Genomic DNA, 25,022 nt, shown 5'->3' on the forward strand with positions numbered 1-25,022 from the left:
CTGTGACAGATGACAATTTGCACGTGACTTGTTATAATACAAAAACCTGTTGGAAGACATAAGTGATGTATTTTTTGAATATGTCTTTATTTTAGAATGGGAAAACAATGCCACACTATTAGATTGCAATACATGGCTAGGTACACAGACAATAAAGGGGAAGCAAAGAGTGAATGGATCTTTTGGACACGTACTATTTATCATAAAAGACAGGAAAGGCAGAGGATGTCTGACGACCACAAGTATCACTAGAATAAGTGAACAGTAAGTGCAGCAAATATTTTCAGTGTAGGAACCAAAATCACTACAGGGAAACAGTCAGTCAGGAAACAGTTGGCCTTTGACATTTTGTTCAGGGGTTAAACAGCGGAGAAAAGGTTTCTTGGATTCAGCTGTCCTGTTAAACCATCAGAAAATTGACAGAGTTACGTATGTATCATATCTCCATTCATATGTATCTGATCCAACACAAGGATCAGTGCGTATTTACTAAGTTCCAATATTTTCATATTGGAAATGTTCTTATAAATCTTTACACCAACTGGAAGCTGTCACTTACCAAACTCAATACTGATGTTTAAGGTGGATTTGTACATATCTAGGTACTGCTGCAGGCTCAGGAGTTCCTCTCGACCCAAAAGCCTTTCCAGAATTTTCTGATGGACGATCAGCTGCGGTGTCTCATCCAACACTGACCCAGGAAGAGCCTTAGATTGCAATCATGAAGTCATAGAAAAACTCTGAGAAAGTTTTGGTTTTCAAAACGGAAAAAGATCATCTGCAAAGAAACACACCTTAGATTTTTCAAGCTTTTTGCTCAGATTTTGCAGCGTTGACAGGACGCTGCATACAAGGGTCTCTATGCTGACATCTTCATCCTCCAGTACCTTAACTGCGGGATCCCTGATCACCTGATCTGCACCCAGCACCTTCAGTCACACAGCAATACATACACACAGGAGACAATCAGAGAATCCAATGTCTTGAACTTTAAAAACATGAGATTGGCTACAACTGAAGGTATTTATTATGTCTCATTTATGTACTAAAACGTTTGTATTCTCATAATCCTCTCATGCATTAAAGTACTTCAAGCAATCAAGTGCAAAGATAAAAGACAGCTAACCTTGTAGCTCCACTGCTGGAACAGCCTTCTTTGAGGGTTGTGATCCAAAAACACAATCTTTACTTCCAGCAAGGTGCTAAAAAGGATGTGCTAATAATTATTATGGCTCACACAACACACAACAGCAGGTTGTGTGTGAAAGCTTAAATATTTATTTGCCTGCAGCCAGAACGAGCAGCTGTTGGTCTAAAGCAACAAAAGCACTGTGGGGGTTTGCCACACTGGCAACAGCCGACCAGCTAGAGCTGCTTCATAGAAATATACACAAAAATGCCACAATGGTCCACTGCTGTTGACTGGAAAGATGTGTCAATGTGGTGGCCGTTTTGGAGCGAGGCAACAGCGCCTCATCATTTCAGTCCAGAACTTTCTAATTTTTTTTTTACTAATTGCCATGCAGCTTGAATTATTACAGATGCCAGACATGTATTTATGATAGTTAAGGTTCAAATGCTGTTTTTCATACCAAAAGCTTAGTTTTGACATGTTAGAACAGTAGGAAGCACAAAAGTATGGAATGGTCAGACACTCTGAGCGAGATGACGGCAGCAGAGATGCAACAGCTTTGCGTCTTTATGCTAAAACACACTGCAAGGAGTCGACTGCTCAGACATCATCATAAGCTTTTGTGAATCTGAACTGATGCAAGGCAACCACGGGATTATATTTGCCCTCTCTGTGGGCTCTGTGGCATGAATTTCTTAACAGACAGCAGACAAGCAATAAATATGAGTGAAATGGGATGCACCGTATCTCAGCGTATAATATATATATAGAAGTCACCCGCAGTATGAGAAAGATTACCGGTGTGGCTGTTGTTGCATGACTTTGACGTCTCTCAAAACAGAAGTCAGAATATCCCTGGACGACTGGAAGAGAGAGGCACAGCAAACTTTGAGCACACACTTTCACAAACTTCAGCCATACATTTGTTGTTTCTGTGCAGGAGAACTTACTTCAATGATGTGCAGCAGGTAGGATGGATAAATCAGCAGCAGGCCTGTTATGTGATCCCATATGTACTGTTTGTTCAGCTGAAAGTTGAGATTTTCATAATGAGCTGCGTGGAAACAACAGAAGACAAAACCCTCTTGTTTTAGTGTTCATCATTTTAAAAAGCAAAATGAATGCCTTTAAAGTCTTTTCAAGACCTAATAATTGCAGAATTGTGTATTATATTCAGCCTTTTACAAACGAGCCACAACTACTAGCTAAGCATAAGACCGAACATGGCATATTTCTTCAGTTTTTAGGCCACTGAACAGAGATTCAAGAAGTCCCTTTGATCTGGGGTGAGTCTTTGGCCAAATCAAAGTGAAATTGATTTTACTGATTAATATTCTCTCAGATAAATATCCATCAGACAGACTAATTAAACTTCTTATCTGTGTTCTCTTAGCTGCGATTCCAGAAGTGTAGTAGAAAATATGGCACTTTCAGATTATTTTAAACTCTGAACACGACCTGCTCTGAACCAAATTATGTGTTCAGAATCAGTTGCCATGGTGATCTAGCCAGGTAAATAAGAGAGCCACCTTCACGGCACAGAAGTCTGACTTTAATCGCAACATAACAAATCCAACAAACCCATTCATCTTGTTTCATAGCACACACTTCTGGTGAGGGTTAAGAGGTTAATTTAAAAAAAATAATTTTCAAAAAGAATCTTATTTGCTATAATTTATTTGTTTCATTACTGGAAAATCATTAAAAAAATTAAGACCTTATTTTTTTTTAAGTATCACAGTTTTTAAAAACTCTGTATTCAGGCTTCCTTCTGTTTTCGACACACAGGCACAGCTTTTCCTGGGGGCTTCTGTGGGCTTTCTATTCTAACTTTAGTCAAAGAATTTATTTCTTTTTTACAGGTAAGGCCTGCAGACTCACTCACACATGGAGGTGTGAAAGCTATAAAAGCACCAAACACAGGAAGCGAGACAGTCTTTCACTGCTTTTGTTAAGATTCAACAAGAAGCCTCGGTATTTCAGGGCAGCAAATTAAGTAGGAGTATTAATTTGTCCTGCCAGTATAACAGGATCATTCCCCTAAAGAAAAAGTGGGTTCAGTTGGCATCAGGTGATTAGTCCCTCAGTCTCTGTAGCTCTAAGGTAATTGCTGGCTGACCTCCCAGGTCTGTCCTATCAGCAAGGTCGTGGGGGAGCCGAGAAATCATTATCAGCCGCTGCAGGATGATCTTCTGTGGGGAGAAGGTGGGGGGGACTTAGAAAGCCTGCAGAGTGACAACAGAATAAGCTCTGACATGCAATCCAGGCACAAAAGGAGGATCATTGTCAGGTGCGCATTTAAAATTTAAGGCCGTGTGCCAATATTTACAACCTGAGCTCCTTTCCATATTAAGCTAAATACAAACCACATCATCCCCCAGATTCTTCCTCCGTGTCACTAAGTGGTGAAATAAACTAGTCCTAGTTTCTTCCTCCTCCTTTTCCTCAAAACCCTTTTTCTCCATCTCTTTGCTTTAATCTCCGTCTGACTTCTTTCGCCGTCCGATTGAAGCACTGACTGAGTGAGGGCTAAGCGAGCTGCCCGCCTTCACTGTTTATAAAAGCGCATATCCTAGAAACCTATTGTTCTGCAGGTCCTATTAAACAAAGCCTGCTGCAAAACACACTGGTGCGATTAACACAGCAGCCAATCGCAGAGCACCACAGCCTCATAATCAGGGTGCTTCAACCCCAACAGGAAGAAGGACAGTGCATGTAGGGATGGCAGGTGTCTACATGGTGATTTGCACACACACTCTTACTGTCTATACTATGATGATGCTGATGATGCATTGTCATACTGCAATATTCTGAATGGGTGTAAATGTTGCACTAAAACCTGTATACGTATTCCAGCACTGCTTTTCCAGATGTGCAAGCTGCCATTTCCCTTGGTGCTAAAGTTGATTTTCAGCCTTGTCCCTCATGCACAGAGATTTCTTTGATGGTATTATTTGTAGATGATGAGATATTCATACTCTTTCCTTGTAACTTACTCTTTCATTTTGACTCCATCACTGAGGAAGAATATTCTATAACTGTTCCACAATTTGTAGATGTAGTTTTCTGCCCACCTTTACTTCTGAGAGCCTGTGCCTCTCAGAGTTGCTCTTTTTATACCCAATAACGTTACTGATGAACCTAATTACTTGTAAAATGTTCCTCCAGCTGTTTCTTTTTAGTCCCATTTACTTGTCCAGTCTTTTGTTCCCCCCCTTCCCTTTTTGAGACCTGTTGCTGCCATTAGATCATATTTTTCCTGAAATAGTAAAATGTCTTTATTTAAATCTTTGTTTTCGTTTTCGATCCTAAATCTTGTCCAGCTAACTCTTCACTCATCTGTGTGATGTCATTTAAATGACATTTCATAACACAACGCGTGTATATATACTGCTGCTTATGTTTTGGGGTCTTTCAGCTTCATTTTCACTCACACATCACCCACGTGTCCGTTAAAAACACAAACCTCTCTCACTTTGCCGTAAATCACATCAAACATGGATACTGTGTCTGCATCCTGTGGATCTTTCCACGAAATTGGAAAACCGTCGACATCCAGCTGCGACATGGTCATCTCGACCCTGTTTAGCGGCTCTTGTCCGGTGTGTTGTCCGTTACCATCGCAACACGCTCCTACAGCATACGTTTGACGTCAGTACATACGTAGTCATTAATTACTAGAGTCTGTTCGCTTATTAATACACTTTATTTGTCCCAAGCTTCCCGTTAGAGCAGCCAAAATATGACCCTGAATTTGAAAAAGAAAGAAACAACAACAAAAAACTGAAGGAAACGGATGTAAACAAAAATGTCGACAAAATAAAATAAAAAGTTAAAATGTTGCTTATGTTTAAGTGCTCACATTAATTAACATGCAATGTTTTAAATAAGCATAAACATAAATGAAAATATACATGGGTAGAATAAAAAGAATAAAATAATAAAGAAAATTAATAAAACAAGTGAAAATGTGAGCAAAATATTTTAAAAATCGTACAAAAATAGCTCAACATGTGAATTAAAGCTAAATAAAACTAAATAAAAATGTTTTACTAAAATAAGGCAAATGCCAGAAAACATTCAAATGTCTCAGTGTAACAAACTAACGTGTGGACTCTGCAGACATTAAGCTGTTATTTCCTGTAAGCTTCCTTTTGACAGCAGAGCTGAGTCTGTGAGCTACCCTCCACCATAGTTTCCAGCGTTTAGATGTGTGTACATTTAAAAAGCTGTTATTTTAGGATTTTACATTCAACAGCTCTTATTTGTTATTTCTTTATCTCAAAATGTTTTAGTACAATGAATAACTAATTTATTTGTAAAAAAAATAAAATAAAATACAAAAAAACAAAAAAAACCTTGCAGAATCAAAACGTTGATTCATGCAATAATTTTGAGGAACTGTGTTGTAATTTAGCATCTGTAAGTTATTTTCTTCTCTCTCATTTTAATCTGTAAACTATTAGACTAAGGAGCTTGGAAAGAAAAGCGTCTGCACTTCTTTAAGTTTCTTGAAGACGTTTCATCTCTCATCCCAGAAGCTTCTTCAGTTCTTAGGTGCAACTGGTGTAAAGTCCCAGATGGGCGTGTCCCGTAAGAGGGTCATGGGCCCCCAAGTTATTCCTACAACATAACTTAAGATAAGATAAGATAAGATAAGATAAGATAAGATAACCTTTATTAGTCCCACACGTGGGAAATTTGTTTTGTCACAGCAGGAAGTGGACAGTGCAAAAGTTATGAGGCAAAAATTAGAATACAATAAGAATAAATACAGTACACAACTGTACAGAATAGAATAAAATAAAATACTATATACAGTAGAATAAAATAAAATAAATATACAATAAGATAAAAATAGAATACAAATACAAATACTATATACAACTGAGTAAAAATACAACAATGACAGAAAGGATTATTGCACTTAGTATTATTGCATATGTATGGATGTGTGTGCTTGATCAGTTAAAGTCTTTATTATGGAGTCTGACAGCAGTGGGGAGGAAAGACCTGCGAAATCTCTCCGTCCCACACCGTGGGTGCCGCAGTCTCCCACTGAAGGAGCTGCTCAGTGCTGTCACAGTCTGCTGCATGGGGTGGGAGACGTTGTCCAACAGGGATGACAGCTTAGCCGCCGTTCTCCTGTCACTCACCACCTCCACTGGGTCCAGAGGGCATCCTAGAACAGAGCTGGCCCTTCGGATCACCCTGTTCAGTCTCTTCCTGTCCCCAGCAGAGATGCTGCCGCCCCAGCAGACCACGCCATAAAAGATAGCAGAAGCCACAACAGAGTCATAGAATTTCTTCAGGAGTGGGCCCTCCACTCCAAACGACCTGAGTCTCCGCAGCAGGTACAGCCTGCTCTGCCCTTTCCTGTAGAGGGCGTCTGAGTTATGAGTCCAGTCCAGTCTATTGTTCAGATGAACACCAAGGTACCTGTAGCTGTCCACAGCCTCAATGTCCATACCTTGGATGTTCAGTGGTTGCAGTGGAGAATGCTTGTGCCTGCGGAAGTCTACCACCAGTTCCTTGGTTTTACTGGCGTTGATCTGGAGGTAGTTCAGCTGGCACCAGTCCACAAAGTCTTGGGTCAGACCTCTGTACTCCTTGTCGTCCCCATCAGTGATGAGGCCGACTATTGCAGAGTCATCAGAGAACTTCTGCAGGAAGCACTGGGTGGAATTGTGGGAGAAGTCTGCAGTGTAGATGGTGAAGAGGAACGGAGCCAGAACCGTTCCCTGTGGGGCCCCCGTACTGCAGACGACCCTGTCCGACACACAGCCCTGAGTCCTCACATACTGTGGTCGGTCGGTGAGGTAGTCCAGGATCCAGGTAGTGAGGTGATGGTCCACTCCAGAGTTCACCAGCTTGTCCTTTAGAACCGAGGGAAGAATGGTGTTGAAGGCACTGGAGAAATCAAAGAACATGATTCTCACAGTGCTTCCAGCGGTCTCCAGGTGAGCGAGGGAACGATGTAGGAGGTGAACTTATATCTCTAAAGAAAAGCATACTTAATTATATGCACGCATTAATTTTTAGATGACTTCAGGCACAATTCAAAGGCTACACAGACTGCTGTTCTAGCCCACTGCCGCCAGGTGATGATAATTTAACATTAACTGAGTGTTATGCGCAGTTCGTGAGCAGCAGTGAAGCTCGCGAGCAAAAAAGGCACGAGTTGATGAAATCCACTCCTAACCATAATTTTACTTTTTATTTTTTATTGCATTTTCTTTTCTTTATATAAACACCAGCCAACCAAAACACACAGCTCTTTACTGTATTAGAAATTAAATATTTAATTTTATCATCTGAGCTGATCTACTCATTATTCACTGACTATGAGGATCTTTCACCTCAGACAAAATAATATTTATTATTATTATTATTATTATTATTATTATTATTATTATTATTGTTATTATCAGTAAAATATTCTCCACATATTCTCAGCCTTGTGAATATTCTGGCATAAGGATCCAAATTATAGCTGAGGTGCGGAAATAAGAAGGATCTGTGTGGAGGGTGTGTTTCCCTTTAAACGCTCCTGTGAGCAGCAGAGATCAGCAGACGTTGGAGGGGACGGTCGGCCTCGGCAGCCGTGCAGGATGGACCGATAAACAGCTCTGTTCGAAGCGATGTTCAGGTACCGAGTTCATTATCCTTTATTTTATTTTTGTAGTGGAAAACAAATGGAGGTGAAACACTGAGAGCAGCGTGTCGTCGGTTCGTTCGGCTCCTTTGCACACCCAGTTTTGACAGCTGAGCGCATCATCATCATCCTCCTCAACATCATCTGCACGTTTTCAGCCGCCAAGCTTGGTATCATCTCCAATCCTGTGTTATGTTTCCAACGCTAACCCGATTATTTAATTTGAGGTGGATTTTTTTAATTGCTTTTCTTGTAGTGAAAATGTTTATCACCTTCGGCGGGGCTGTGGTTGGCTCGACATATGGTCCGTGTTCAACAGGGTCATTTTTCTGAGTGAGGAATTGAGATCAGGTTATTTAAAGGTTAATATTTCACCCTGCAGTGATGTGGCCTGTTCAAACCACCCTTAGTTTGCACCTACGCCTATTTAAATCGACAGACTTCATAAAAACTAAATGGAAAAATAATAATCCCATTAATTTGGGAAACAGCGGCTCCAGTGTGTGCTGCTGTTCCCCGGCTATAATTTCTCCTTCGAGCCGTGAGTGTTGGCTATAATATAAAGCTGAATTATTCAAAGGATGACAGAATACATTTTTGCATCCTGTGCTATAAAAAGTTAATAGGATTTCTGCTTGAATGGCCTTCAAATTATTTTATTATTTTTTTCATCCCCTAGTTCAAGATTAGATTCGGTTATTTTACTCAAAATGTGAAATTTACTGCTAATTTGTTAGATTTAGTGGAATTCGTCCAGATGTTTCCCTCAGTTAAGCTAACCACCTGCTGGCCCAGATATGATATGGCCCAGACTTCACACTGCTCTAAACACTTCATTTCAGACAGTTATTTCCTGCTCTTGGGTCTTTGATGTCAAAGAGAGCAGATGTCGCTAATATGGTCACAGAAGCCCCACCCACCCACTCACCGGTCAACCTTTCTATTTATGAGCGGCAGCCAATAAAAAGAAGGGTAGCTTAAAGCAGTGGTTTTGAATCTCAGGAGTGAGTCCCAGTGGTGGAGCACAGAGGAGTGATTAAAGATTAATTTGAGCTTTGATGCTCATTTAGCAGTTCCTGTTCCCTTATGTGGCAAATAAACTAGAAATGTAGACCCACTGTGGGAGCTATTACATCCATAGCACCAAAGAGAAGCTGTGCTACCCCTGTGAAAAATGTCAGGCTTCATACTATCACTGTGTTCTCTTGTCTGCATCGGGTATTCTTCATGTTCTAAGAGAAGGTGAGACAGAGTTGGAATTGGACTGGTACCTTCACTGATTTTGCCTATTGATTAACTTAGACCTCAGCAGATCTCACGAGAGCAAAACTATCCTCCAAAATCATTTGTCCAGTTCTTGCTGGATCTGCAGCCTAGTGTTCCCATCCGCTCCTGCTCACAACTGGTTTGGTGTTTGGGGATTTAAATTCCCCCTAAAAGTTATCAATGAGGCTCCCGGTCTCATTGTTACCTCTGTGAACTGTGCTTTGCATTAACATCTAGGCCCATCGGGTGCTACGCATAGGAGGCATTATACACAGCCTAAACAAGCCTGTGGAGTCTTATTTGGGCCAATCTATGATATATTTAATCATACAGAAGGCTCTACATCAAATTAAAAATGCTGTTTTTCAGGAGTGGTTGCTCTTATTTATTTATTTATTTTTTAAAGCCTGGAAAGCACATTTGAATGCTGTGTGCTCTGCAGTTGCCTCTGTTGGGTTTCTTGCAGTCTGTAGGGAGTCCTTTTGATGATTAGCTCCCAGCTGTAGTTTGACTCATTGATTTGTGAGTCTAGTTCTCACTTGATGTTGTGTCTTTAGATGTTTGCTGCCTTGTTGGGGATTGAGAGAGCTTTAAGGCTTAGAAGAACGACTATGAGAAGAAAATGGGTTTTTCTCAAATGTTTATACTTCATCTGTTAACCTTTCGTCTTTTGTAGGATTGTCTTTATCCCACTGAAATCACGCTTGTTTCCCGATTCCCTCCTGTGTAGATTTTTTTGCCATGGAAATGGATATGATACCGAAATTCTCCTCAAAAGATGAGGAAATCGACTTCTGGAAGGCTCTTTCCTTCAAGTACAAGAAAAGGTATGTACAATACACACTGTGCAGGCTCTGTTTCTCCTTCAGTAACATCAGTGCCTCAGCCCTTTGGAAACACTTAGTTAAATAATAATGCAGGTATAGTTTTGTGTTTTTTACTCATAATCAACAAATCTCATGAAAAGATTGTCTGGTGAAGTCCAGCCTAGTTTTCCCATCTTCTTCCTCTGCTAATTCAGCGTTTGGGGCTTTAACTTCTCTTTGGTCAAGAGTTACTTGTGGTAGAAGATGCATTGACAGGAGGAAAAAATGCACAAACTTAATCTTTTAACTGTAGGTACATTTGGTTATTGTGCACCTTGATGCTCAAGTACCACTGTCTCTTTCATGCACGTTGAACCTGATAAAACTCAGGTGAGCCAAGCTTTTATATGGTACCTGGGGAAATTGAAAAATCCTCCTCAGAGGCGACCAAAGCATATATTCAACTCCTCGTGCACAGCATTGAAATGAAGGTTAATGGGAAGTAAAAGCTCAAATGTGCCACTGTTCCTCCCAGTAATCGGTAAGATATGCAATACATCCTTCATTTCAGAGGTATTGTCATTCAAAACTGGAACATGTGAGCTAAAATGAAAGCATTATTTTTATTCCAGTACAGTATACATTTGTTACTGCTTTAAATAAAGATCCCCTTATGTGACTTCTGCTTTAGGTTGGAGGTTGTTTTGATCTTGATTCTTTATATAACAAAGCTGCATTGTGCAGTTCAGTGATGTTTTAGACTATGGTGTTTTTGCCCATCCTTGTTTCAACATGACAACTCCCCTGTACACAAAGCAGGCACCATAAAGTAACCATATCTCCCCAGTATTTCAAACCTACCCAACATCTTTGAGATCACCAGCATGGCGATGCTGTACAGTAAAATGTATATAATTCATAATTCTTTAACATTTTAAAATGACAAACTTAATTGGTAATACAACACATGTTTAGCTAATATGATTGATTAGAGTTTTATTGTTAAAAGTAAAACAATGAGCATTAAACTTCAGTTTACAGTTGATTAGCACTGGTTATTTTATCTTTATACATACACCTTTATATCTCAGAAGGCAGAACAGGTCGTCTACCAGTCAGTAGGTCAGGGGTTTGATCCCCGGCTCCTCTAGTCTGTTTTGAAGGATCTCTGGGCAAGGGACTGAACCCAGAGTTACCCCTGACACATCCATCAGAGTGTGAGTGTGTTAAAATTAGGCTGAGAGCACTTAAGTATAGAAAAAAGCTTTTTGTATAAACGTGCGTGTGATTGTGTCAAGTGTAATGCAGTCATTAGCTGAAGTCCTACTACTTCTTACTGGTGCTGCAACCTTTAACCTATGTAAATGATCTCTGTGCAGCTACTTCTGAACTGAGAGATGTCTTTGTTAGCGACATTTGAATCACAAGATCTGATGGTAACCAGTCCGCTCTTTGTGTCTGTGGGAGAAATGCTTTATCTGCTATCTGTCAGTCTTAGACTTTCAATTAGCAGCCGCTGTTGGCATCTCCGGTGACACTTGTGAGACAAGCAGTGAAATCTTCCTTCTCAATTTCTTCCCACAGCGGCAGCTCATATTTCACATTAAACATAAAAGGCTCCCACGTCTCTTTGTCCCATCTTTGAATGATTTTTCTGTGCAGATTCTCACTGTTGTTCATTCATCGTGTAAAGATTGCTGCATTTGTATGAAACCTATTTCTGTGCTCTATATGCTGCTTGATTAAGATCAGCTGATTGAAATGTCAACAATAGGTGCTACAGGAAACAAGCTCAGGCCTACGCCTGATTATGTAAGACAATGGGCTTCCTTCAGAGTGGAGGCCATGTTTATTGGGGTCATATAAGTGAAGGACAGTTCCCAGTTTGTGTCTCTGAGGTACAGAGGTACATTGTATTATTCTGTGTAGCTGTTCACAAAGCCCAGCAGTGCTGTCCTGTGCGCTAAGTAGCAAAGCAATACCATGATTCTTCACCACTGTACAGCGATAACACAGAGGACCTCGGGTTTGAACTTTGAATGAGCAAAACAATATGACATGAGTGTGTTTGGCCCACAAAGGGTTCCCTTGTCATGCTGTCTGGTTTTGAATGTAGGGAAAGAGGAGGCACCAGTGTGCAAATGTGTGACAGCCAACCTTTTCAGAGCGAAACCAGTTCAAAGCCCGGCCTGGCTCGACATTACCGCGGTGGCTTTGAAAACAAATGGATGCCTTGGCTCGGTGCCACCCCGAGCACTTCAGCTCCCATGATGCCATTTTTAGACAGCTGTGTGTGTGTGTCCGTGTATCAGTCTCTCAGTGACCACATCAGCAGACACTTACATAATCAGCACTTTGCGGTAAAGCTGGTCCAGGATCATGTGGCTCGTTGTATGTTTCGAAGGTTACATTGGAGAGTCAGAGACGCACTTCTTGGTTAAAACACAAATTTCAGTTTGACCTCACTGCCAGCATGTCAGCTGGCACAATAGTGTCAGCTGTTTTTACTAGACAAGATCGACTGCAGCGGCCTGTAAAGCTGTAAAGATGGTAAATCATTGACTGTTTCATAACAGACTGTTACAGACTCGCAAGGTATGGTAAGAAGTTAGCAGCAGCTTCAACAGTGACGTCAATTCCAAGCATACCAGGGTTTGTTTCGTTGGCATTTGTGGATTCTTCTTGTCCGACCTGCTGTTTAAAGATTGACTATATTAAAAACATCCTCAACTTCTTGTAACAACCCTCAAGCTATTTGGTGACAATCTTTGCATTTTTCCTGCACAATCGAGGACCATGTCACAAAGAGAAGGTGATAACTAAGTGACTCAGAGATCATCAAAAACATTTCAGATCCATGGCCTGAAAGCTCTTCAGATCTTAATCTGATTGAGCGTCTCTGGTAAATTATGTTGTGTTAGATTACATCAAAAATTGACTTGACAAGCAAGAATTTCTGTACTCTGTTGAAAAATCATGCTCCATCAGGAGAAATCTGTGCAGTTTCCATCCAGATGATGGATGGGCTTCAGTCTTGCTCTCAACCCTTGTCTCATAAACATAAAGACGAGTAAAAACCGGCCCAGTTAAAAAGTCTTGAAGACAAAAGCTGAATCTGAGATTTCAGAAAAGGAGCAAAGTACAGGGAATAAATCAGTTTTTATAGTGACGCTGTAGTTCGGGTGTGTGGATGTGGGGTAAAGCGGTCACTATTTGCAGAAGTAAATTTTGCACAAAAGCAACTGTTAGTCTTTAAATATTAATTCCTAAGTTAATATTTTATAGCAGTTCATCTCTTAGGAGAAATTAAAGGGTTAAAACCCTTAAAACACCCCCTTTACAAAGTAGGTGACAAATTGCATTCGAGTTTGGGGAATTGTATCTGGGTCAGATCTCGAGCGCCCAGAGGAGATGCAACGGCGATAAAAATAAAACCATATCCAGCTGTAAAGTTTGATGAATGCATCCACCAGCTGTGTCTCCCAGGCTTGCACGTCTACCTCTTTCTGTCTCGACTTGTCGTCTAATGGCTTTCTGTGTGTCTGCCCACAGCTGTGAGGAGGCTCAGGAGGAGCTGCTGGAGTTTCAGGAGGGGAGCAGGGAGCTGGAGGCTGAGCTGGAAGCACAGCTTGGCCAGGCCGAGCATCGAATGAAGGACCTGCAGTCTGAGAACAACAGACTCAAGAATGAGGTTGAAACTCTCAAGGTAACTGCTGCAGTCTGTGGAAAGCTGACCATAGACTCTATAAAAGATGGACATGACTTCCATCATAGATATTTTGAGGCATCATAATGTGATTTTTACTAATTAGTGGGTGGCATTGTATGGGCTACATCCATTATTTGGTGTCAAACTAAAGCCCTGGGGGCCTAATCTGGCACAGCAGTGTTTTGTTTTTTTTGGTTTGCAATCTGTAAGCTTTGGTGCAGTGCTCCCAATTTTGTTCCACCAACCCATCAGGAAATGCACAATTTCCCCTTGTAATCATGTCCAATGTGACCGACCACACTTCAGCAATATATACATGACACCACGTAATTAATATCTATATAGAGTAACCGCTTTATCTGATAGGTCGTTGTGCTCACCGTGATGCCTGCATGCTAGAATACATTATTTTAAGTTTGCGCACTTTGGCAAACCGTCCTACCGTTTGTAGTTTATGGACATTTCCGCTGTCGCACAATAATTCTAGCATAAATTCCAATAGGTAGGACAGTTTGGCACTGAATTTTGTGTTGTGCGCATGTGCAGAAACAACAGGTAGGATGGATTCCCAGAACACCTGGTAGTTTAGCATAGCTTAGCATGCTAAAAGCTAGCTATAACCAGCACCTCTAATGACCTTTTTCTTAATCTAGTTAATTTACCTAAACCATAAATGGTCATGTTCTAAGTTAATTTAGTCATCCTGAATGTTTTTAACATGTTTTTGATGGGTTAGATTTAAGAGCTGAGAATCAGGTGATCAACATGTCAGTGCCACCATGTGGTCAGGAAAATCCTTGTGAGCTTTTCGTGCCATTTTCTGGCATTTTACGAACAAGCTGATTTTAATTGGTTAATTAAAAGCCTGATAGAATAATTGCTACTGAGCCATAATGGCTTATTTTAACAATCCAACTGTATCTCATTAAGCTTCTCAGATTTATGTGGTGAACCTAAAGAAGACCTTCACTGTGACTTTCTCTCTCACTCTGCATTTATGATGAGGCCAGCATTATGTATATATGTTTCTAATATTAACAAGACATTAGGCGAGTGTCTTCACACGTATCCTTGAAATAAATATGAGGGCTTTTTTTTTTCGTCGCCATCTATCATCTGCTGCCCTTGAGTGTAGTCTCCTGGGAGTGAAGAGAAGTGGGCCTGTAACAGCTGCTGCTCCTGTAGAAGCGATGTCTTGCAGAATAAATGCTTATTGGCTGCCTTCTCAAAGAACAACACCTCTTATTTTTGTGGCCCTGCCTTTGTTGGATTTCTAGCTGTAACCTTATCCTGTAGTTTACTGGCCTCCATGAAAACTGAGTACAGTCCTGGAGATGAGATGTTTTAAAGTGCAATCTAAATGGTAATCTCGCTGCAGTGGGAATCTGAGGTATATCCTTCCAATCTCACCACCTGTTCTGCCCTAATCTGGCTGTATACTGATGCAGCTGATCTGTGCCACACTCATAAATAATGCATCGGATTGTGTCTTGCTGTTATTCTCGCTCCATAATTACCAAATCCAAGTGGCTCATTTCTGAGTCCATGTTTCAAGCCGGGTGAGTCGAGCCACCTGCAGGGAAAACATGTTTGTGCCAAGGTGTCTGACAGGTTTCACTTTCAGCAGTGCTGACTTCACACCTTTGATTTGGAGGAAATGCAGCACTGGTGAGATGTTGGCGCAACACTGGGGCATGTCTCATGGTTCTAATTTTACTACACACACCATAGCTTTGTATCTTAACAAAGCTTTAAAGGAAAAATTTCTGAAACAGGATGTAGGAATTGAATTTTTCCTAAAACATAAAAAGGACACAAAACAGCACCCTTATAAAATAACACGGGTACAAAGAAAATGGCCTAGGACTGACTAACAAACCACAAAGATAAACTGCACAAAACTAACTGAATAAAGTTGTGAATATTTATCGTAGACTGTAAGAAAAGATGTCTGTGCCATGTTGGAGTTTGAAGCCGTTACGAGCGTGAGAGCACACGCTCAATGGCTAAAAACCTTTAATGGACAAGTCAACAAACATATCCTGGATAATCCTCCTCTCTCCTTCCGTCCATCCATTTTCCACAGATTATCTCAAAGCAAATTGGTCCTGGGTGAGGGGCCAAGTACGTTTTTTATAAATGCACATTTATCAAACTCTTTATGGTGAACTAAAAGCATTCATAATGCATCACATCTCAGAAAATATACTAACATTCTGAAAACGTTTGATTAAGAAAGCAGTCCTTTACAGATGTTCATGAAACACAACCTAATCTTAAGTGTTATTTTCTGATTTGTGAGTAATATTCTCGTGCTGTGTTTGTGCATGTAGACTGCTGCAAAATAATAATAATAATAATAATAATAAATTTTATTTATGAGCGCCTTTCAAGTCACCCAAGGACACTTTACAATAGGATAAAACACTTAGTAAAACAATGGCAGAATAAGAACAATAAAATAAAGCACAAGATAAAATGAACAAACAGTGGATTCACAGTGAATATGCAGATTTGAACAGATGAGTTTTGAGTTGGGATTTAAACTGGGGGAGAGAACCAATATTTCTTATTTCAGGGGGCAGAGAATTCCACAACCTGGGAGCAGAGCAGCTGAAAGCTCTGCTTCCCATGGTGGTGAGGCGGAAGGAAGGTACAGTAAGCTGGACAGAAGAAGAAGAACGAAGTGAACGGGCAGAACAAGTGGTGGTTAACAGGTCAGAAAGGTAAGAAGGAGCGAGGTTATGAAGGGCCTTGAAGGTGAGCAGAAGAAGTTTGAAAATTATCCGGAATTTCACAGGGAGCCAGTGAAGTTCCTGAAGAACAGGGGTGATGTGCTGGTAGGAGGGGGTTCTGGTGATAATGCGAGCAGCAGAGTTCTGAACCAGTTGAAGCTTATGGAGGGATTTTTGGGGGAGACCATGCAGAAGAGAATTGCAGTAGTCAATACGGGAGGTAACAAGACTATGTACAAGAATGGACGTAGACTGGGTGGAAAGAGAAGGAAGCAATCTGTTAATGTTACGTAGATGGAAGTAGGCAGAACGGGTGAGGTTATTGATGTGTGATTTATAAGAAAGTGAACTGTCTAGGATGACACCAAGGCTCTTAACCTGAGGAGAAGGGAGAACTGTGGAGTTATCGATGGTGAGTGAGAAATGGTTTGCCTTCAAAAGGTTGGATTTGGTGCCAATAAGGAGGATCTCAGTTTTATCCTCATTGAGCTTTAGAAAATTAGAGGTAAACCAGGATTTTAACTCGGATAGACCTTCTGTAAGGGAAGAAGGTGGGAGGGAGGAATCAGGTTTGCAAGAGAGATATAACTGGGTGTCATCAGCAAAACAGTGAAAGTGAAGATCAAATTTGCGGAAGATGGTACCTAGAGGGAGGATGTATATTATAAAGAGAAGAGGGCCTAAAACTGAGCCTTGGGGTACACCAGAGGTGACGGGGAATAGACGAGAGCGGAATGATCTTAGTTGAATAAACTGGGAACGGTCGAGGAGATATGATTGAAACCAGGCGAGGGGTGTGTCAGAGATGCCGAGAGAGGAAAGTCTGCTTAGAAGGACAGAGTGAGAAATGGTGTCAAAGGCTGAGCTCAGATCTAAAAGGACGAGAATCAGAGCTTCAGATTTATCTCAGCGTTTGTGCTTTTAAACTCTGTTAATTGGACCTGCTGAACGAGAGGACTGTCTGGCCTTTCTGCGGCTGGCTGCAGCTCAGTCATTACTTTATCAGCAGATGTAGGTCAGACACACAGACAGGCCCGGTGGTGTTTATCATGCCAATTGTCTCAGAGCTGGTGGATAAATGGGTCACACTGCTGCTTTTTTTTTTTTTTTTTTTTTTTTTTTTTTTTTTTTTTTAAATGGAAAGGGAAAATGAATGGAGCACTGAAAAATGTATGGCGGCGTGCTTTGGGAGCTGTTCAATCATGTGTTTAAATGCATGCAGTCAGATGTTCAGTACATGTTGTCTGCTCTCCTCCTCAGGAGAAGATGGAGCAGCAGTACTCTCAGAGCTACAAGCAGATCTCCATGCTGGAGGACGACCTCGGCCAAACGCGCAGCATCAAGGAGCAGCTTCACAAATACGTCAGAGAGCTCGAGCAGTCCAACGATGATCTGGAAAGAGCCAAAAGGTCTGTTTGGACTCTTAATACTTACTAAATAAATAAAACAGTCTCAAAGTTTCCTTTGTGCTGTGTGAACCATTTGACCATGTTTGTGGTGTTTATGCACCTTTAATGAAAATATCGGACAAACAATACAGATCACTGTGCATTTACGTGCACTACTAGACCACCCAGTCATGTGCGCTTCAGTTTTGATGAGCAAGAGTCAAAGCAGTAATCTATCTCTGGTACAGCTTGCTAACATCGTTTTTCTAACTCCACCCTCTTCTCCAAATGTGGTAACTACAGCTAAAAAAACAAAACAAAAATCACAACAACAATAATATGGTGGTATCCTGAAAGTTAAAAGTCATATCGTGATAGTTACATCCATCTTTTGTGTACAGTATATGATGATAATATATCACATCTAACAGTAAAGGGTGAAGCTGCAAAGAGCAGAGCAGTTCAGCATAGCCAAGAAAATGACTCTTTCAGCGCCAGCCCCCAGTGGCCTTTGGAGGAACTGCAGCTGTAGCTACTTCACATTGGCTTCATTTGTTTTCAGCCTCTGAAAGTTTCAACTTGATTTTTAGGTTTTAGCTTTGTTGCTGGGATCATGTAGAATATTCAGCATAATAAACAAATGACGCTACCTTAAGTAAGTGCAAACACACTTCTGTTTCTTGCCTACTTTGTGATGTTGGTTACATTTTTATAAAAATTTGCAAGAGATAAAATTCTAGGATCTCATTGCAATTAACAAATGGCTTCAAGTCAATTGATTGCTGGACAAAGCTGGATTAAAATCAATAGATAAGCCTCAGATATTGATTACTTACTCATTATTATTCAAGCACTAGTGTCTGCAGAGAACATGCCTCTGAGGTTATTTGCACATAATTACTGAAGTCTTTTTCCTTTTTAAAAATATTTCTTCTAGAGCAACTATCGTGTCTCTTGAGAACTTCGAGCAGCGTCTGAACCAGGCCATTGAGAGGAATGCCTTCCTGGAGAGCGAGCTGGATGAGAAGGAGTCGCTGCTGGTCTCGGTGCAAAGATTAAAGGATGAAGCCAGAGGTGATTACTCACTCATGAACTCGAGCTCATTAATGTGCAGCTGCTGCAGTCTTTCTCCTCTGAAGGTTAAAATCTGGGTTTTCCTATATATATTTGTTACAATTATCTTTTCTTTTTTAAAAAAAAAGATTTACGGCAGGAGCTCGCCGTGCGAGAGAGGCAGGCAGACGTAACCAGGATGTCCGCTCCGAGTTCACCCACACAGGATAACGTGAAGATGGACACGGCTGTGCAGGCCTCCCTCTCCCTGCCGGCTACCCCACTGAGCAAAGGTCTGGACAACGCCTTTGCCAACCAAACAGGTAGCTGCACAACGTCTTTCCCCTCAACATGCAAGTACAGACATGTAGCTCTTTATTTAAATGTTGTGCTGCGCGTATATTTGCATGCAGAAAACATTTATTTCTGTAATGACCCAGCTGTATAATCAGTTCTTGTGCAGTTAAAGTGCAGCAAAGACCCCATGAAAACCTTTTAATATATTTTGGCTCAATTATAAAAATATAGCAGATTAACAGTTGATTTTAATGTCTTTAATTTAACAAATATTCATAAATAAGTGTCTGAAATCTGCCAAGAGGTTATTAAACAGGGGGAACTAATTGCTTAAACAGAATAATGATTTTGAACTCTGTAAAAGATTTAATAAAATAAAAATTGGAGGAATAAATTGGTTTCTTTACTTTTTTCTAACTAGTGCTATCAAATGGCTATGGCAGCAACTCACCTCTGACCCCCTCGGCCAGAATATCAGCCCTCAACATTGTCAGTGATTTGCTCCGGAAAGTTGGGGTGAGTCTTTCCTCCTCCCTGTTTCTGGTTCTCATTTCCACCTCTGGCTTCATGTCGGAAGTCCTCTATCTTTCCTCTTCATCTTTTGTGTCCTCACAGGCTCTCGAGTCGAAGCTCGCCGCCTGCAGGAACTTTGCCAAAGACCAGAAAGCTCGGAAGACGTTCGCTCTCGACAACAGCAACGCGCTGAATGCAAACTACTCCCAAGCGCTCCATACGTCATATTTTGATAAAGCGTGAGTGAAAGCACATTCAGTCTGTAGTTTTATTGCCCATTACTGTCACATGTAAGTGTGGACAGCATGGTTGTATTGTTGCGTGAATAAGGACGAGTATCTGAGATGGTGTGCATTTGTTTTTCCCCCCAGCAGGACTGAGATGGTCATATTCCCTGCATTAATTTGGGGTAATTGTAGCTCCTTCACCTGTTATGCAAGTGTGTAGAGGGCCATGCATGCTGCCGCTGCTCCTTAACAAGCCTCTTTTCCCATCTCATAGAAATAAGTGTGGGCTGGATAACCATTTAGTGGTGGTGGCGTGGTGCTGCTGAAATAATCTCTCAACTCTAAAGTGACCTGATTCATGTTTTTCTTGTCTATACTAGTATAAAGTGTTTGTTTTCAGCTCCAGATCTAACCAGTAATGCTATTAACAAAGTCCGTTTTTGCCATACCTTTTTATTTGTTTTAATTTATGGCTGGAAGTCCCTCAGGAGATGATTCACGAGAGAATCTTCAGTCGGATTGGATTTATTTAGGGTGCTAACACCTCCCACATGGATGTGTACATATTTATGAATTTAATTTACAACAAACATAAAATGAAAACCAACGTCCTGATGAAGTTGGGAAATATAGCCACAAGTGGCTCAAGAACCTTATTAGTAAGCACTACCTAATATGAGTATATAATAACACCTGCTAACAGGATCCAGGTCTTGGTTTATTGTTGTATATGATGACAACGGTTTTGTTCAGCTTGAATTTTTTTGCTCTTCATGCTTATGTTGCCAACAGATCCTTACTGTGGGGACTGGCAGCCAGAGGAAGTGTAGTGTTTCTGCTGTGCGAGAGAAATATAAATAGGCAGAGTATGTGTGCACAACAAGGGCATTGTCTGGGTGACTTCAGAGCAGGGAGGTCTTATGAAGAGTACAGTCACATTCAGCTATGTCTGGCCATTTATTAAGAAAAAATGACTTTATACTTCAATAAATGAAGTTCCAAGAAATCACCAGAGCTGCAATAAAAGTAATTTTGTTTCAAGATCTATTTAAAAATGACAAGTAAAAAGTGTCAGGTAGTATAATTGACAATACATCGTAGTTAGGGTTGTAGACTTATTTTTTTATTTTTTGGCCTAATTCAGACAGATTTTTGTAACTTTATTCACACTGTTCATGGAAAAACTTTGTAACACTGAGAAATGTGCTTTTCCGTCGGCACAGGAATTTGGATACACAGAAACACCAGTTCGAGAAAACTTCCACACAATGCCCAGCCCAGTCTTGAAAATGTAGTTTCACTGGCACTCCTCCAAAGCTCATATTTCTGTGCTTTTCAAACTCCTACCACACAGAGGATGCCTTTCATGCCCCAACTGTGACCCACAAAAGAACGCGGTGAAACCAGTTGGATAACTCTGGGTGACTCTCCTGCTTCCTTCCCAGTTTCTGCATTAAACTTTTATTTTTAGCGGCACATGCCTGTGTTTGCTAATATTGCCTCATGTCTGCTATGCAGCTGTTGTCCTGTGTGAGATGAAGGGCGTTTGATAATGAGGACAGAGCCACCTCCCGCTGCACCGGTCGGTGCTTCGACCTGTGTTGGCAGTTTTTGATAAAGTAAAACCGACCAAAGCTTTGAAGCTATCTGATCTCATTTTCCCTTATGTATTTACAATACAGTAGATAAATTTTTATTTGAATACAGTAGTTTAGTAAGTATATACTTAAGTCTCTACTAGAGCAGAAAATAATTTGTCTTTATTTTATACAGAGTATTGATGCGTGTCTGTTCATTCTGTCTCAAACAAGCTTTTATTTCTTTATTTATTTGACATCTTCCCCCTTTGGGGCCACCATAACTTTGAGCCAATTTTCTTCTAATTGTGTGCATCTTAAAAACAGCTGTTGAGGGAAAGTATAGGTGGATGGGTATATAATAGGTAGATGTAGAGAAATCGTAATCATGTGTTTTAGAGCCACATTAAATATTTGTACTGGGATGAGAGATACTATTATTATTTTTTACATTTCTACCAAATTTATATCTTTGTATTTATGTTAGTTGTAGCTCCTGGCATAGAAAGTGTGCCAGCTGACATATGTCATGAATTTAGCTGTTTTTATCCATTTTTAAGTGAAAGCTAAAAACCTTTTCAGCCAGCCAGGTGGTCCTTTGATTATTGATGATTATTACTTTTATGTTTATGATTGAGAACATACAGATTATTGGACACATTTATATCGACTATCTCAGCTGCTTTTAAAAACATATATTTGATCTATCTTTATTTATTTTCATGACTGATCATTTTTATTATATCCGATTCCTGGCTTTCATAATCTGGCACCAATGGGCTTCCATACTGACCACCTTGTTTGCATTCAAATTAAACTGCTTTAACTGTGTGGAGGCTTTGATTGGTGGCTGGTAACGGGTGGATTCGTGTATCTGCTTCCGGGACCTTTTGTTTCAAAAGTCTGTTTTCTCGCAGCAGGACCGTGAACGGACTCGAAGCTGGTACCCGGATGGCCATCACCGCGCCTCCCGCCGCCTCCTCCCACGGTTTAGTGCCCCTGGCTTTGTGATGCCAACATGAAACACAACAGGAAGAGAAGGCGCAAAAAGAGGGATCACGAAAGGCTAATACTGTAAAACTTACTGTTACTGTGGCTCATCTCCTCGTCTTCCCGCGCTGCCTCTCTCTCTGTCTGTCCTCACTTGTGCTTCGTTTGCTGTAAATTAGTCTGTATATGATGTGTTACTGTATCCACTGTTTGCTCACAAAGACTGTTAAAGCCCCCCCTCTGCTTTTTTTTTACCTCAAGGATCTCCCCTGACATGTGAAGTGGTTTCTAAGAATGGCATATCATCTGGAAAGGGAAATATTATGCAGTTAGTCTTGGAAATGATGATGAGTTGCTTTTTTGTTTTTAAATCTAAGCAGCCTCTTCACTGATCTTTAACTTAAATTACTTCAGTTAAACCACTGCTGAACCCTCTAATTATAAAAATCAGCAGGTTTATTGGATGCAGATGTCCTAAATAACTGTGCCATGTGGCCTGTGACTCCACCAATTATTGAGGTTTCCAAGAGCCTTTCCAGGTAGTGATTTTTGGGTGATTCTGGCTTCTGGCGCCATCCTCATGCGCTTGTATTTGACTTCTTATTTAGTTCCACAGAGTCGGGAGTTTTTCAGTGAGCCAAACACACCATGTAACTTCTGAACCGTGTGACATGACGTGTACAGTATTGGTCATATTGATCGTTATTGACAGGCAGCCAGTTAAAGTAGTGATGTCATAGTGTTCGGACCAGTTAACCAGCATTCTTACAGCCTGTAGTCGAAACGTTTTATCCACATTTTGTTCTTTGAATTGATGCACAAACCTTTCTCAGTTGCAAGTGAAGCACTTTGACCTTGTTTTTTTGTTTTTTTTTTTTTTTTCATTCGAGTGCAATATTGCCTGTTTGTGGGTTTAATTTATTTTAAATTTCTTTTATAGCATGTTTCAATAAAATATGTAATTATACCACACTGATTATGTTTTACTTGGTTCTTGAAGTTATTCTCAAGGCAAAGACTACTTTTCATTCTCTTCTCAAATATTAATGTTTGCTGTTTTTCTGTTGTATCAGTTTAGAAATTAGAATACGGTGAGCTTTTCATATTAGTGTTGTTTTGGTAGTCCAGAAAAATAACAAGAAAACTGAAGATGTTATTTAAATCAGATTTGACTGAATCTATAAGTAAATGGTAATGGTCTGTATTTATATAGCGCTTTTACTAGTCCCTAAGGACCCCAAAGCGCTTTACATATCCAGTCATCCACACATTCACACACTGGTGATGGCAGCTACATTGTAGCCACAGCCACCCTGGGGCGCACTGACAGAGGCGAGGCTGCCGGACACTGGCGCCACCGGGCCCTCTGACCACCACCAGTAGGCAACGGGTGAAGTGTCTCGCCCAAGGACACAACGACCAAGACTGTCCAAGCCGGGGCTCGAACCGGCAACCTTCCGATTACAAGGAGAACTCCCAACTCTTGAGCCACGATCGCCCCGTCGTCAGGAAAAACACCCATACCCAGTTCTCAGATGTGTTGATGCTGTCAAATTATATTTTTATGTCAGTCTAAAAAGACTGTAGAAGACTTGAAAACTGGAAATTATTTCTGTGGATTTAAAAAAAAAAAAAATTCAATTGTTCCACTACTAGAAATACTCTAAGAAGATTCTTACATATATCTATACTAATGAACTTCAGATACAAGATACAAGTAACCACAGTGATGTCACCTATTGGTTTCATAGCCACGCCCTGAATCTTACCCTGCTTTATTCTACTAGTACATGCCTGTGCTACAATAGTGATTTGGTCCGTCTCTGCTTAATCTCTCAGGTAAAAAATTTTAAAAAATGAATAAATAAAAAAAATAGGTTGTAGATATTTTTTTTTTTTATGCTGAAAATGTTTCATTTTGGCCTCTTGCTATGTGGCTGACAGGCAACGTGATGGCTTTATAATATAAGAACCATTTAGTGTTTTTATTATTCAACTTATGTGGCTGAAACTTAATTTTCATGTCATGAAATTAAAATTCTACAATGCTTTTAAAATGTGTGACATGTGCGTAAAGGCTAAAAATAGGTCCTTTTAGCTGGTTACTAGGTTGTTCTTAGGAAACATGATGACATAACATCTGATGCAGATAAGAACCTTCAGGGTGCTATAGCGTACCAAGTTTGGTAGTGCAACTCCACATCGTGTAAGAGGAGTTCATGGACAAATAAGGCCTGTGTGTTTGCATCTACCTGTGGACAGCTGTGGCTTAGCAGGTAGGGTGGGTTGTCTGCTAGTTAGAAGGTCATTGGTTCAAACCCCCCAGGCTGTGTGTTAAAGTGTTCTTGAATAGCAGAACTCTGTGTAACAAAATGCAATCGGCTTGTTAAAAAGTTTTTAGACTAGAAAACACAGGTAAAGTTTGGCCACACAGGTTTTGCACCACATGACATTCCTAACAACCTTCCTAACTAGCTAGTTAGGAATGTCATGTATCCTACCGGTCTTGAACTGGGGCTCTTTGCATGCAAGGCAACTATTTTAACCACTACACCAGGGGAAAGCCCTGCACGTACCCTAATACAATAAGAATTCACACTAGTGACTGAAATTCAGAACACTGATGACTATCATCACAGTGAGTATTAGACTTGTATGCAGTAGAGGTGGGCGG

General features: G+C 40.6%; 2 protein-coding genes across 2 annotated transcripts; one reads left to right on the forward strand and one right to left on the reverse strand.

Moving 5' to 3' along the window:
* Nucleotides 1-359: 359 nt before the first annotated feature.
* tex47 (testis expressed 47) lies at nucleotides 360-4,706 on the reverse strand. Its single transcript, XM_085361050.1, has 8 exons — nucleotides 4,599-4,706; nucleotides 3,252-3,324; nucleotides 2,083-2,186; nucleotides 1,931-1,995; nucleotides 1,127-1,202; nucleotides 795-929; nucleotides 560-707; nucleotides 360-397 (listed from the first exon to the last, which is right to left on the reverse strand). The coding sequence occupies exons 1-8, from the start codon at nucleotides 4,704-4,706 to the stop codon at nucleotides 360-362; spliced, it is 747 nt and encodes a 248-aa protein (XP_085217176.1).
* Nucleotides 4,707-7,739: 3,033 nt separating this feature from the next.
* ndel1a (nudE neurodevelopment protein 1-like 1a) lies at nucleotides 7,740-22,369 on the forward strand. The gene is made up of 9 exons (XM_085361051.1): nucleotides 7,740-7,781; nucleotides 9,784-9,880; nucleotides 13,412-13,565; nucleotides 17,564-17,712; nucleotides 18,629-18,765; nucleotides 18,894-19,067; nucleotides 19,463-19,557; nucleotides 19,657-19,793; nucleotides 22,276-22,369. Exons 2-9 carry the CDS (start codon nucleotides 9,795-9,797, stop codon nucleotides 22,367-22,369), a joined length of 1,026 nt encoding a protein of 341 aa, XP_085217177.1. The 5' UTR covers nucleotides 7,740-7,781; nucleotides 9,784-9,794.
* The last annotated feature ends 2,653 nt before the right edge of the window (nucleotides 22,370-25,022 follow it).

Source organism: Diplotaxodon limnothrissa, linkage group LG8, assembly GCF_057381915.1.
Source record: "Diplotaxodon limnothrissa isolate DT_005_m linkage group LG8, D_limnothrissa_male_GT1.1, whole genome shotgun sequence".
Classification (NCBI taxonomy): Eukaryota; Metazoa; Chordata; class Actinopteri; order Cichliformes; family Cichlidae; genus Diplotaxodon; species Diplotaxodon limnothrissa.

What these genes read in the sequence shown, in the direction of transcription:
- tex47 (XM_085361050.1), bottom strand. Translation starts at nt 4,706, where the DNA reads ATGACCATGTCGCAGCTGGATGTCGACGGTTTTCCAATTTCGTGGAAA. An exon ending in TGATAGGACAGACCTGGGAG is followed by an intron (nt 2,187 to 3,251) that starts GTCAGCCAGCAA and finishes GTTTCCACGCAG; the next exon opens with CTCATTATGAAAATCTCAAC. An exon ending in ATGCAACAACAGCCACACCG is followed by an intron (nt 1,203 to 1,930) that starts GTAATCTTTCTC and finishes CATCCTTTTTAG; the next exon opens with CACCTTGCTGGAAGTAAAGA.
- ndel1a (XM_085361051.1), top strand. Translation starts at nt 9,795, where the DNA reads ATGGAAATGGATATGATACCGAAATTCTCCTCAAAAGATGAGGAAATC. An exon ending in ATGAGGTTGAAACTCTCAAG is followed by an intron (nt 13,566 to 17,563) that starts GTAACTGCTGCA and finishes TCTCCTCCTCAG; the next exon opens with GAGAAGATGGAGCAGCAGTA. An exon ending in GATCTGGAAAGAGCCAAAAG is followed by an intron (nt 17,713 to 18,628) that starts GTCTGTTTGGAC and finishes TATTTCTTCTAG; the next exon opens with AGCAACTATCGTGTCTCTTG.